General features: G+C 36.7%; 1 protein-coding gene across 2 annotated transcripts in view; it reads left to right on the top strand.

The window, feature by feature from the left end:
- The window catches only part of LOC131078355 (uncharacterized), a 125,184-nt gene that overhangs the window by 26,601 nt on the left and 84,651 nt on the right, over nucleotides 1–13,932 (top strand). For both annotated transcript variants that reach the window (XM_058016027.2, XM_058016028.2), the window contains exon 4: nucleotides 9,834–9,905. In XM_058016027.2, the coding sequence (XP_057872010.1) occupies nucleotides 9,834–9,905 (72 nt within the window). The remainder of the gene's footprint in view (nucleotides 1–9,833; nucleotides 9,906–13,932) is intronic.

Below are 13,932 nucleotides of genomic sequence, written 5' to 3'. Positions count from 1 at the left end.
CTATGATGACAAAAGATTTTTAAAACCTTGGCAATAAATTTGGGACAAACATTTGACTAAGCCACCCAAACATGAAATAAGACATTAACCATTTAGACTGAAAAGACAAAAAGCGCAACAAAGACAACTAGTGGTCAGATAGGATAAGATCACATGACACCTAGGGACTTCTAGAAAGATTCCTAATTCCTTAAGTAAACATGTGAACTTGTGTGAAAAGGTCCTAACTATAGACAAGTTAGATAATGTGTTTTGTTCACATTACAAAGGGGTAGATCGGATACGAAAAGCCATTGTTCACACCATAGTTAAAAAACTTGGACTTGATAAAAACTTGAGAAAAAATCTGCAATAACTCTACAGATTTATCGAACATTTGAAAACATATAATTTCATAAAATATTATTAAAAAACACACATATGTTGAATTTGTAGAACATATTACCGATTTCCATCATATATAAATCAAAGTTTGAGTTAAATACATATCATGGACCAAAAAACAAGTGTAACTTGTGAATAAATTTGAGTTGAATACATATCATAGACACAAAACAACTACAACCTTTGAATACATATTAATTTCAAGTTTTGGTATCATTGAAAATTATAAATCAGAAATTCTATCTACAACTAAAGCTCAAAAACTTTGTTGCTGCTTTGTGGGTTGCTGGAGTAGATGGCACAGCTGCAATATCCTCAATAGGTGCCCCATCCATTGTGATAGGATGAGGATCAAGTTGTGTATGTGAGGAAACTGCCTTTGCTGGCTAATTAACCTCACTTTCTGCTTCCTCAATTGTTGCCACTTCCACCTCCCATTCAACTGCCTCCCTTTCCAAATCAGCCAAGTCATAAGTCATCATTAGTTAACAATGGATCCACATCAACATCATTTTGTGTAGCAATCCAATTTGAATATGGATCAATATCATGTAGGTCAAGTGCTTCATGTGAACTCTACCCTTGTGTCTTCTTTTCATGCAACTGAAGGTTGTATTGCACATAGACAAGGTCGTTCAACTACTTTTGAGTCAACCAATTACGCTTCTTTGTGTGAATGGCCTCAAAAACACTTCAGTTGCACTCAAATCTAGAAGCTGTACAAGGCTGAGATAAAATGTGGATGGCAAGCTTTTGAAAATTAGGCGTTGTGGCACCATAATTTTCCCACCACAAACCTGCAAGGAAAAAAATTGCCATTTATAACTTGGTAAAGATTTTAATAAACTTGAAAAGTAAAATAAATGGTAACATAAAATTAAACACATGTTTTTTACTTGGTAGTAGGGTGTCTACCCTATGAGTGCAATCATCTGAAGAAAACAATGGCGGATGGCCCATCAGCCTTCTTATAACTCTGCAACTCATCAAGTATGAGGTCTTGAAAGTTCTTGTCAACAACTAATTTCCCAATACATGTGTTGAGGCCAACAATAACCTCTGCTTATTGAAAGTAGGGGAGAAATAAAAATTAGGGTTCAAAAAGTAGGCAATAACATGAATATGCTGGTGGGGTTGTCAATTCCAGCCTCGATCAATTATGCGCCATATGGGTTCATATTTTCTCTTGTTTGACCCATACAAATGCTGAATCGCCTCTTTGGCCTCATCCATGGCAACATAAAAAATTTAACAAAATCAGCAAATTGTAATATTATAAAATCAAAAAATAAATCATCAATTGAAGTTTGAAAACTTACACTGATGTTATGCTCCATGATTTTGGCAAATCTATCATCAAAAATGTAATTCATGACCTTCTTTGCTTCAGGCTTCCTACAATAAGGATGCTCCAATCATCTTTCACTCACAAACATCCACTTAAGGTTGGGCAATGTAGCTAATATGCTTTGCAAGGTGAGGAAATTAGTTGCAAGGTGAGGAAATTAGTAGCAAAATGTGTGACTCCTGATTGCATGAGATCCTTACCATCAATGTGCTCTCTAATAAGATTTAGAACTCATGTGTGGTTGTAGATGTACTTTGTGATATTCCTTCCATCTCCAACCACATTTTTCATCTAACTTAGTTTCCCCATGTCCTCAAGGAGCAAGTCAAGACAATGGGCAATGTAGCTAATATGCTTTGCAAGGTGAGGAAATTAGTAGCAAAATGTGTGACTCCTGACTACACGAGATCCTTACCATTAGTGTGCTCTCTAATATAGGACTCATGTCTGGTTTTAGATGTACTTTGTGATATTCCTTCCATCTCCAACCACATTTTTCATCTAACTTAGTTTCCCTATGTCCTCAAGGAGCACAAGTCAAGACAATGGGCAACACAGTGGCTCCAAAATAATATTGGATGCCTTGCTTGTAGAATTTTTTTGGTTGCCACATATGCAGTTGCATTGTTGGTCGCAATTGAATGACATTTTATACTTCCACTTCCATCACCACCTCATCGAACATGTTGTACAAGGTCTTTTCTTTTTTTACTTTATTTGAGGCATCGACTAATTTTAAAATACCATTGAAACATAGGGACGTGTTTGTTGGAAATGTGCCTCGAATTAACTTTACTTGTGTTCTGATTGATCGGAGTAACCTATCTTGATGGAACAGCTATCAGTGTGACTCTTGCCAACGGGCCGATGGAATCTTCTTCCTGTGATCGGTGAACAAGCGAGCAAGTCCAAGACGATCCAACGACTGTCGCTATACCACGATGGGAAGATGATCGAAAGTTATTCCCCGCGGCTTGGCGACAAAGCACGTGCAAAAAGAAGCGAGTTAAAGACCGTGTAGATCAAGGTTGATCCAACGGTGGTCGCTAGGTTGCGATGGGAAACTGCTCGTTAGAATATCCATCGCGACCTAGTGACAAAGAAGAGCTTCATTCTGGGCGGTTAGTGAGGCCGTGCTGAGGTGGTAGGGCAGGGACTCCGGAGCCAATCAGGAAGTGACACATGGCATAAGCGAGCGGCCCAAGTGAGATAAGGGTCGTGCAAATTGAGAAGATCCAATGGCCGATTCGAGGAAGATCAACGGTGGAGTAAAATTTCGGGACTATCAGCGACTGTCTCTGTATCGAGGTTGTCAAGTGCCGAAATGTTATCCCTCGCGACATGGCGACCAAGTGGTGGGACTCGGCAGGAGAGTGACTAAGGCGAGTTAAAGGCCGAGCAGATCACAGATGATCGGACGACGATCGCAGAAGATCCGACGGTGGTCGGTAGGTCATGATGGGAAATTGCTCGTTAGACTTTCCATCACGACCCAGCGACAAAGAAGAGCTTCATTCTGGGCGGTTAGTGAGGCCGTACTAAGGTGGCAGGGCAGGGACCCTAGAGCCAATCAGGGGGTGCCACATGGCGGAGCCGCACTAGTGGAGTCGCTGGTTCATCAGGAGATTGGAGCAATGCTTTTGTGGTCTTTCCGATGGCCGATGGAGTAGAGACTGACTACGGGTGTGCACTCGAACCGGAGTCCAAAAGGTGAAACACTTGGACACTGAAGATGGTCTTGTCGGTGTATATGAATGCAAACCGACCCGACTTCCTGGTGCATGTGGGATATTGTGTTTCTCATGAATGCAGACCAATGCAGATGGTTAGACTTCCTGGCGGTTGGAGGGACTAACTGTTGTGTGAACTGCATTCGACAGATGTAATTAGAGTAGCCAGAGGAAACCGAAACGCAATGTTGGTTAGGTGGATGGATGTTACTGAATGACAGACCGTTGGACTCCATAACGGTTATGCTTAACCGATACGTTGTAATCGATGGCTGATATATATGTTTCCAGAGATGTAACCGAAAGAGGAGAGAGGTTACTGTGTGATGTATGGCGTGGAGTCCTGTATGTTGGAAGCCTGAGTGCTCTGCATAGGTGATGACTGTGATCCAAACATAGATTCTGACAGCAAATGCCTGTGAAGAGGATCTGTAACTTTATTGTAACCTTCTATTAACTGTGAATAAAGTGATCTCTCTTTGGTGGTGGGTTTTTTACCCGTAAGAGTTTTCCCACGTAAATCTGGTGTTAACTCTCTCTCTGTTGTGTTTTCTGTGTGATTAGTTTTTCATTAGTTTGTGTATATCTTAATGTTCTTCAAAAGAATTTAAAGACATACTTGCTTGATTCCCCTTAGAATTGGTGTTAGGAGAGCGTTTTCCGCACTGTGCTTTCCTTTCAGTGTTGCCACGCAAAATCCCCGCATTTTCGGGATGACGACATTGCTGGGACGTGGGGAAAATGCCCCCCCAATTGTCATTGGGATGTCCTCAAGACATTAGGGATTATGGGACATCCCTAGGACTTCCAAGGGTTCTTTGACTATCCCAAGAACTCCCAAGAGTCTCCCATTACCTCTACTTAAAAACTCCAACCCTAAACAAAAAATTGTGAAAAATTTGTGAAAAATTTGTGAAAATGACATTTGAAGTGAAGGTTTGTGAGGTTTTGGAGGCCTTATTTGTGCTTAGTGGTGAGGGCTTTGTCCCTCCACCATGCCCTATATTGCAACAGGGAGCGCACTAGGGGTGTTGCTCTCAAACCCTTCATATTTCATTAAATTTCTTTATTTTAAATTTTATAATTTCTTATTTACAAAACAAAACCATTCACCCTCATTATTAGCAATTACATATCAAAACGATTAAATCAAATACAAATACACATTCCCTACCTAGTAAATTTTCAGAATCAATTGATCTTGACTATATTTTTTCCACTTTTACGGAAAATAGCACATTAGGGATAAAACAATCTTGTAACCCAAATAGTTTTACGATCAAAGAGAATTTCAACTTTCATTTAAATGTTTATCTTAATCCAATTTCGATTTAAATATGATGAAAACATATATATGCATTTATTTAGTACATATGATAAATTAACTATAAACAAGCATTTCTGACCCAAGGCCTTTTTGGAAATAAAATAAGTTAATTTCATTTACCCACATTTCACCCAAACCCAATTAATTCCTTTGATTTACGGAAACACAACATATTAAATCACACATTTACTGGGCATTCACATAGGGAAAGGTTTCTGGAATCATTCCAATGGTAGTATTCGGGTCAACATGGATAAAATAATTAGGGACTTGCACTCGAATTGAGTACGACAGGTAAGGTGAAATAATTAACGGTCAATGTGACACCTCCAATATAACCATCATTGGGGTATCACTCAAACTTGTGGAGCTAGGTTGAGAAATACCCTATACTTGTAGCCACTTGATGCACACGTCAATCATACCTGCTCTATATATGTATCAATAGCTGAAGCAAAGCATTATCACCCATTAGGTTCCAACATCATATCCACAATTTAATTTCATTTAAATGATACAAATCATAATGGCATTTAATTACTGTATAAATATCAATGCATATATCTTCATGAACTGCAACATAATAATAACAACTTGGGCTGCAAGCCTGCATCACACACGCATCTCAAGAAATATATCCATAACGCAATACATCGAACCATAGCATCAAAATATGATCTAGCATCTCAACACATACATAATACGGCATTGAAATAACATCTCGTCCTAGGAATAGGTAGGCATTACACTAGTTATCAAGGAAAGGATCTTGATGATGCCTCAAATTCAAGAGAAAGATGGCTTTAATACAAATTGAAGATTGGATGAGAAATGATCTAGTTGCTGTTAGGATTGAACAGAAGTTCAATGACATTTTTAGTGACCATGAAACCGTTTTTTCTTTGGTGAAACTCCTTGTTATGGATCAGGTGAGTAATAAATCTATTTGGACCAAAATTCCTGTAATGAGACCATTGTATTAAGTTTAATGGTACCTTCTGTAATTATGTTTTTTTGATGTTAGCCCTGATATGATTTTTTGGATTGAGGGTGCTTTGTGATGGACCCTTATTTGGACAGCGGGTTGTTGATTGGCCTCTGTCATCTATCAGCAATACAAAAGAGATTATATTGTACGTTAACTAATCCATCTGCTTCACCATTCACTTAAGAGAATGGTATAAGTTGAAATATGCAATATCCCCTACTAAGTTTAGGCCTGTTACAACAGTATTTAATTTAGTTCAATATACTTATGACTTAAACTAAATTGATTAGGAGACAACTCTATTCTTATCTCTTTTCTTAACATAAATCAAATCTGTGATATTCCATAGTTTTAAATAATTTATCAATTATTAATGAAGAAATTGTCAATCCCCCATACTAGACAATTAATTCTATTATATTAGATAATTAATTTTATCATCCATAATCCTTAATGCAAAGTTCAATCCTTGTTACTGCTCCAGTTTTGAGGAAGGAGATGACTATACTACCAATTGCTTAGATACCAAACTCAATAGGCTCCTGTTCAACCCAACAATAAGAATAATAACTCTAGTTGAAGTCTCAACCCGAAGTTTGGACATTCACTTTGTGAAGTTACTATTTCCATAGCTGGTGTTCATTTGATTGTCAACCCAGGGATGTAATACTTGAAATGGGTCTGCACTGTATATGCACTAAGTTTTTGCGATAGCTACCCTGCATTACTGCAACAACTAACATCTATGCGGGAAAGGTAAGCAAGAATTGAAACTATTGAAAGGCTACAGGAAAACTTCTGCATTAACATAAATTCATTCAAGAAATACTGGCTAAGTTCAATGCTGCCAAACAAGAATTACTCTGTTTTGGTTTGGCTGCAGGAACAGTCAATCGATCTGTTTCCAATGGCTGCAAGAACAGTCAATGCAAGAATGTCTACTGCAGCTAAAGAAGAAAACTAATTTTAACAAAGGCACAGGAACACTCACCACCAAGTGGGCTGTAAAATACTTGACTAAGTATGACTGCAAATGATTATATTCTGTAAAATCCCTGTCTAAGTCTGTCTGCAATTAATTATTCTGTAAAATACTTGACTAAATATGATTGCAAATAATTATTCATCTCCAGTTTGTATAATATTTTAATTAACCATCTGATCATTGAGGGTCTGTGAATGACCCTGCGCAAACTCTAATTATATTTCATGTTTGTGAATACAATCGATTTTTGGGCAGTATTCCATCAAGACAATTTCTAAATAGCAATCAAAAGATATCATAATGCACACCTGTGAGATTTCGTTGTTGGCTGTGCAATCCATGTGGAAAATCTGGGTGTTTTGTTGCACTTATGCGATGATCCTGAAGCATTCCCCTGCACGTTATACCTCCCGCCACTTGTCAGGAATATGTTTCTTCACGGTATATTCAGCAACTGCGATCTTAGTGGTTACGGAAGTGACTGTGAGTGTAACCCGAGATTATATTTCTGCACGATACATTCATCAATTGCGGTCTTAATGGTTACGGAAATGAGAGAAGTGTAACCCGATATCGGGTCTTCTCGCTCTGCTATATGTCGGCTGTGATGCTCCTGCGGGCATTCCTTTATTTGTGTTCCTCGGATATTCACCTCAGTCTTCGTGGGAATACGAGGATAGTACTTCCTATAATCCTGAAAGTCTTCCTTCGGTCTATACGTCCAAACGCCTCTGCACGATACTTCACGCAGGAGGCTTCATCTTGCTTCCCAATTTCTTCACGCTGGTGACTTGTCTTGTTCCTCGGTTCCAATATGCCAGTTGGCTGGCGAAAGGAAACAATCGTTGGCTTGATAACTTACAGATTATCAATCTTTCTTCAATCCTTGCTTTGTTTTATAATCCCCCTGCTTTTCCTAATGTGAGCCCATCCTTTATTGACAAGAGTTGGTTGAATTCCCGTAATAGTTAAGACTAATTATGGCTAAACCAAAAATACATAACAAACATATGTTTTATAAATATTAATTATTTATATAGGTGAATGGGAACTATATATAAGATAATTAATATTCTATTCATTCATAATCACTTATTAGGGGACATGACAGTTTCCCCCGCCTCCAGGCTTCCAAAACAATTCTAAGTGCTCAGAATAACATATCTTTATTCATGGTTCATCAAAAGTCATTACATGATTCAGAATCAAAAGAAACTCAAAACACTTGTAACTTTATTTCTAGAAATCCTCTGCTCTGTTTCTTCTTTTTTCTTTCTAACCTACGAAAAGAGATAAAGACCTTTATTTAAAAGAAACAACTACTTCCTACAACACAGATCATGCCGATGAGAAGAGGCGGATAATTATTCAAGAAAGGAAACAGCCGGAGTTAAGTCACTGATAATGTGGATCTAAACCGAACCACAGTCATAACATATAGTGGCGGTATTTACAACACTAATGCCCACTTGAGTAAGACATCAGTAAGTATTGCGCGTGTACTTTTCCTCTGCTGTTCCTTACACTCATCAACATTTCCACTGATTCGATCTTTCAGTCACCTCCTTGAATATCTCTTTCTCTAATTGGCGTGACAGGAGAGCCTTCTCAACAACATCATTTTATTCTTGCAATTCAAAAGAAATAACATACAAGAACATACACATCTATTTTAATTAATCAAAACATCTATTAATTTCACGCATGATATTGCCTAAGACAATCCGTATGGCAACATGAATGAATAACATGGCTGCAGGAATAAACTAGCAAAGGCAAAACATGTTTTAATAGGTTCAGGCTAACATCTGAAATACATATAGTCAACTTTTGATACATCATTACTATCATGTAAATCAAAATATGAGAAAAACGAGTTCTGGGGACAAAAATATGCTAATGTCTCAACTCATCAGCGCCCTCAAAGTTTACGGATCCAAGCCCTTACCCTATCTTGGGACTATGCCCTTAAAGTTTACGGGACGCTGATCCTTACCCTATCTTGGGAATCATCCTATTGGCTGGATTTAGACTGCCCCTCTTGAAAACAACTCAAACCCATCTTCTTAAATACTGATAGTAGTAGCAAGAATGAATAGTATATACGTATTCTCTTTAATGTTTATTTAAGAGTTCTGTCTGATTTGCAATCTAATATTGTTATTCTCTTCTAATCAAGGCATATATATTCTTTAACTTATATTTCATATATTTTTATAAATTACAGCAGAACATTCTCAGAAAGAGATATTAATATTATGACAATATTGCTCAACATACTGTTGACAGCAAGATGCAACAGTTTGCTAACATCCACTGATCTCAGCCTCTTTTCTTTTTATTATCTTCTTCCATGACCTCAAACTCCATTTCTAATCTTTATTTATATCCTTACTTCTAAGATACACGCCCTTTCAGATTGAAGAGACATATCCTTCTTTTTGTAGAATGTATCTTAATATAATTTCTAATACAAATTGCACCTTTTTTAAGGAAGACAATATTCTTATTTTCCTTTAGGAATTGCACCATTTGGAGAGTATCTAAAGTCAAATTATATAATCTTCCTAATTGCACCTTTTGGAAATGCACATTGGTCAGCGTATAGACCACGTCCTTTCACTTACTAATTCGATGCTTCTCTAATTAGTGTTCTTAACAAAGAACTACTTTTAACACAATGCTGTATATTTTACACTTCTTTCATGAATCGATCATAATATTAACTTGTATGCCACCTTCTATATTTGTTCAAACTAAGTCACTGTTCTGATCATAGTTGACTGTAATTATTGTGTCTTATCATCTAAGTTTACAAGATAGTAATTTGCATATGAGATTGTTAACTCAAATCTGACGGGTGCATGACAAAATATAAGATAGTGTTATGTTTAGAACTTTTTAATTGTATAGTATTATTGTTTAGAAATTTTTAATTGTATAAAAGTATAAAGATAATGTACATACTTGTGAAAGGTCAAGTAGTTTGTTATTTTGTATTTATGCTAAGGTATATTATTTTAATAATCTGTAACTATCTATTTTTAAAACACCCGTCACCTTTCTTGCAGAAAGCCATGGACATTTCATTTAAAGAGAGAAAACTGGGTGACCCTACTGGGGAAACACTGTACGGAAAAACGGTAAATATTTGATTTTCTTCTTGTTATTTACCTTTTCAGGTTATTGATCTTCTTAAATGCTTTGAGATTTGTCATATCTCATATCCTTTCTGTACCAACAGCTATTGAACTTGTGACCATGAACAATAAACTTGCTGTTACCTTGCATCTATGCTGGCAAAGAAAAGAGATATCGAGAAGCCAAATAAGTTTTCAAACATATCTATCCTGCTGTCTAATCATTTTAGTGTCTCCCCAAATCAACCTATGAACTCCAACAAGAAGGATTGTGTATTTTAATATTGTGGTGTCTCAACATGTTTAAGTGATTTGGAACTTGGAGGTACCAAGGACCATATAGTTTCTTCCTCCTAACAACACACAAGCATCTCTACTCTATCTTGTGTCAAACATTTTGGAGAGACTCTGCTGTATGTCCCATAAAGACTAAGTAGAACAGTCTTAGAGCAATGCATGTATGGTTTGGTGTACTGGTACTTGGAATGCAGCAATTTCCACTTATTTTTTAAATGGGGGCCATTTTAAAATATTAGGTCTCATTTGGTCACACAAACACTTTGTTTCACAACAAAAATTATGGAGTCAGATGCTTAAATAGGCAAGAGAATATTTTTATTTGGTTTATTTATGCTATATAGTATATAAAGTGACTGGCTATACCTGCCTCCTCGTGTGATTGCAAATTAACCATAGAAACAAATGTAGAAAAACACTGAACAACAAACAAATATGCAATTGATGGGAAGCACTTGCTCACCTAAGGTGGACTGCATCAAAAAATCTGGAGTACTCACACAACGGCAGCTCTCTTTATTGCATTATCAAAATAGAACTGTATGATCACTTAGTATGTACTAAATGGCAGAGGAAATCCTATTGAATCTATTACTTAACTCTTATTAAGCTATGACTTAAATTGTTATTAATCCTAGATAGACAGAACATGACTTAAATAATAGCACAAACACTAGGGACAAAAAACGCAAGTATAACAATATGTTGTGCCTAGGAACACAGCACGATCTATCAAATGTTTCTTTGGAGCAGTCCTCCTCTCTTTAGGTACTTCATATGTGTGCTTATTATCATCTTCTAGAGAAAGAGTGCTTGATATTTCAGAGAGGTCACCAAAATTAAGAGCCATCAATAATGCAACACTTTGTATGCTATCACATAGCAAATAACATATATGGATATATTTATATCCATACACGTACGTTCTTCTTCTATGTGTGTGGGTATGAATGTGTTCCTCAAACACATCAAGCAATAATAATGCTTACAGAGGCAACAAAGATATATATATATATATCTGTGTGTGTGTGTGCATATATGTATGTATGTATATACTACGGACATAAAAAGAGGGACAATTAAACAAGAAAGCTCAACATCAAGAAATAGATTCAGACCAAGGATATTTGACTACCCAATGGTACTAGGGTGACGAGATGACTCTAGGTCAACATCAACAATAAAAGGGAAGAGACCTTACTCAACCAAGGCCATGATGCTCAAGGTATACGTCTTTTTAATTGGACCCAGGGCTCATTGCCAATGTTCTTTTCTAATATATATGACCCTGTGATGTCCCCACTTTGAAACATAATTTAATAATAAATTAAAATATATATATATATATAACCAAAATCAAATGAAGAATATTGAAACAAGCATATCCTAAGCAGCTATTGAAGGTTACACAGTGATTAATGAAAACTAAGCAGCGATCTAAATTAACAATGATTGATGACGCATTAGTTGCCTAGCAAAAAGGTACGATCAAGTTTCTTCAAGAGGTAGCCATGTCGATATCAAATTGCCTGATAATTAATTAGTGAGGATAATAGCAGCGGTTTGGCCAGTAATCGATTCAAGTCAGCAATTAAGATACATCGTCAGCCATAAATAGAGGGAATGATGATACTCAGAACAGCGATTACTTAAATGATTAATATACAGTATACATCAAAAACAATATCGTTCTGCCAAAGGATTAATGTTATTAATATGATGATTACCTAAAACACAGAACGTTTCTTGTCTCAGTAAGAATATCTCTGGCAACTAGGTAATGGATTTTATTTAATGTTTCTGATCGTCGTATGTCTAATAAAATATACGCTACCTATAATCTAATACGATAAGAAGTATGAATTCAACTAGAATTAATTAAATTGCATAAATTCATATGTTTACAATCTGATAAATAGGATCTGTATCATGAATCAGTAACAGTAAATGAACTAAATTTAAGATACAGTCTGCTTATTCATCCCAGGTTTTCTGAGTCATTTCCTTCCAAAAACACATCAATTGGGAAGAACTAATAAGTGCACAGACTAATAGTTCTCAGCAATAAAACAGAATTAGAACCATAACTGTCAAACTAGTTTTCTACTGTTCCAGGTTGCCAGCGGATCTGGAGGGGGGTCGATTGCCCACCCAAGTACTCCACCTACTGAGTAAGAATGGACCAGTAAGCCAGGGCGGCAAGTGACTGCTCCTGGGCTTGGGTTTGGCATGATGAACCACCTATACCATCTGCTGTCTTTCTCTGGGCAAGTGGAAAACTGATCACATCATTAAAAACATGGCTAAGTCTAAACAATCACTGTTGTTCCACTGTAAATGTTAATGACCCCCCTGTACCTTGATCAATTTTCTAACTGTTAAATAGGACTTCTTCAGGTTTTCTGATATTTCCTATCTCTTGATTCCAGGCAATTATATCTGTGTGTGTATTTAACTAAAGGGATCACTGTCATTGTTCACATCTGTTCTGCTGTGTAATAAGTAAATATGTATTTGCTGCCTTTGTTGTTAATTTGTTATAATTTTACAATTGTGAATTAAACAATTTACTGTTTTCTGAGATTATTTCTCTATGATTTAACCAGGTAAACCTAGCTGCATTGTGCAAATTAGACAGGGACATTACAGACCCTCTCCTTATGATACTCTCACTCCCTCCTGAGGGTGTTGAGGTTCCTACAAACATTGGTGACAAGAAAATTCAGTTAGTCATATCTTAACTGTTTTGTCAAATTCATAATATGCTGGTAATTAAATAACTTAATAAATCATTTTCTTTTAGATAACAACTTCATTCATAGAAGAATAAACAATGTCATTGAGTACCAGAACAAAGCATTTTGAGCATTTTCGAAAAATTAAGAAAGAGGAATGTACCATATTACCCCCTCGTGAATCATCGTCCTCGATGATTATTAAACTTAAATCAAAATTCTGAACATATAAGCAAGTTCATTTTTTCTTAATAGTGATAGTTCAATGGTTTTTAAAAAGATGAGGAAACTTTTGAAGGATCTCTTCATAATCCTCCCAAGTGGTGTTTTGTTCTGCATACGAGTCCCACTGGACCTTTCATTGCATAACCTTGTGGTTACGTAGGCACAGCTGATGCACCTTGAGTATTCTGAGTGGTTTGATCACGACCACCCCTGGATCCTGCACTTGCAAGGAATTCCAGTCAATCATGTTCAAAATCTGCCACATACTTCTTAAGATATAAAACATGAAAAACATTATGCAGTCGGGCGAGAGCTGGTGGTAGAGAAAGTCTACTGGATTAATGACCTCCAGGATTTCAAATGGTCCCACGTATCTCAGGGCTAATTTGGAAGCCTTTCCAAATTTGATGGAACTTTTCTGTGGTTTAACTCTGAGGAGGACCTTCTCCCCTATTGTAAATTGTCTAGGAGTCCGTTTCGTGTCAGCGTAACTCTTCTGCTGGTCGTTAGCCTCTACTAACCTTTGCTTGATCAACTTCACCTTATCTTCCATTTCCTTAAGCATTTTTGGACCGAGGGTTATTCAGTCCTCTAGCCTATCCTAACTAATGGGGGTTTTGCATTTCCTTCCATATGATGCTTCAAAGGGTGCCATTTTAATGGCGGATTGATACGAGTTGTTGTAAACAAATTTTACTAGAAGAAGGTATTCTTCCCATTTATATTGCTGATCCATGCAATACATCCTTCAGAGGTCTTCCAAAACTTGATTC

The sequence above is a fragment of the Cryptomeria japonica genome, chromosome 3 (assembly GCF_030272615.1).
Source record: "Cryptomeria japonica chromosome 3, Sugi_1.0, whole genome shotgun sequence".
NCBI classification, from domain to species: domain Eukaryota; kingdom Viridiplantae; phylum Streptophyta; class Pinopsida; order Cupressales; family Cupressaceae; genus Cryptomeria; species Cryptomeria japonica.
Note: the sequence above shows the minus strand (reverse complement) of the source record. Positions and strands in the feature narration are given on the sequence as shown.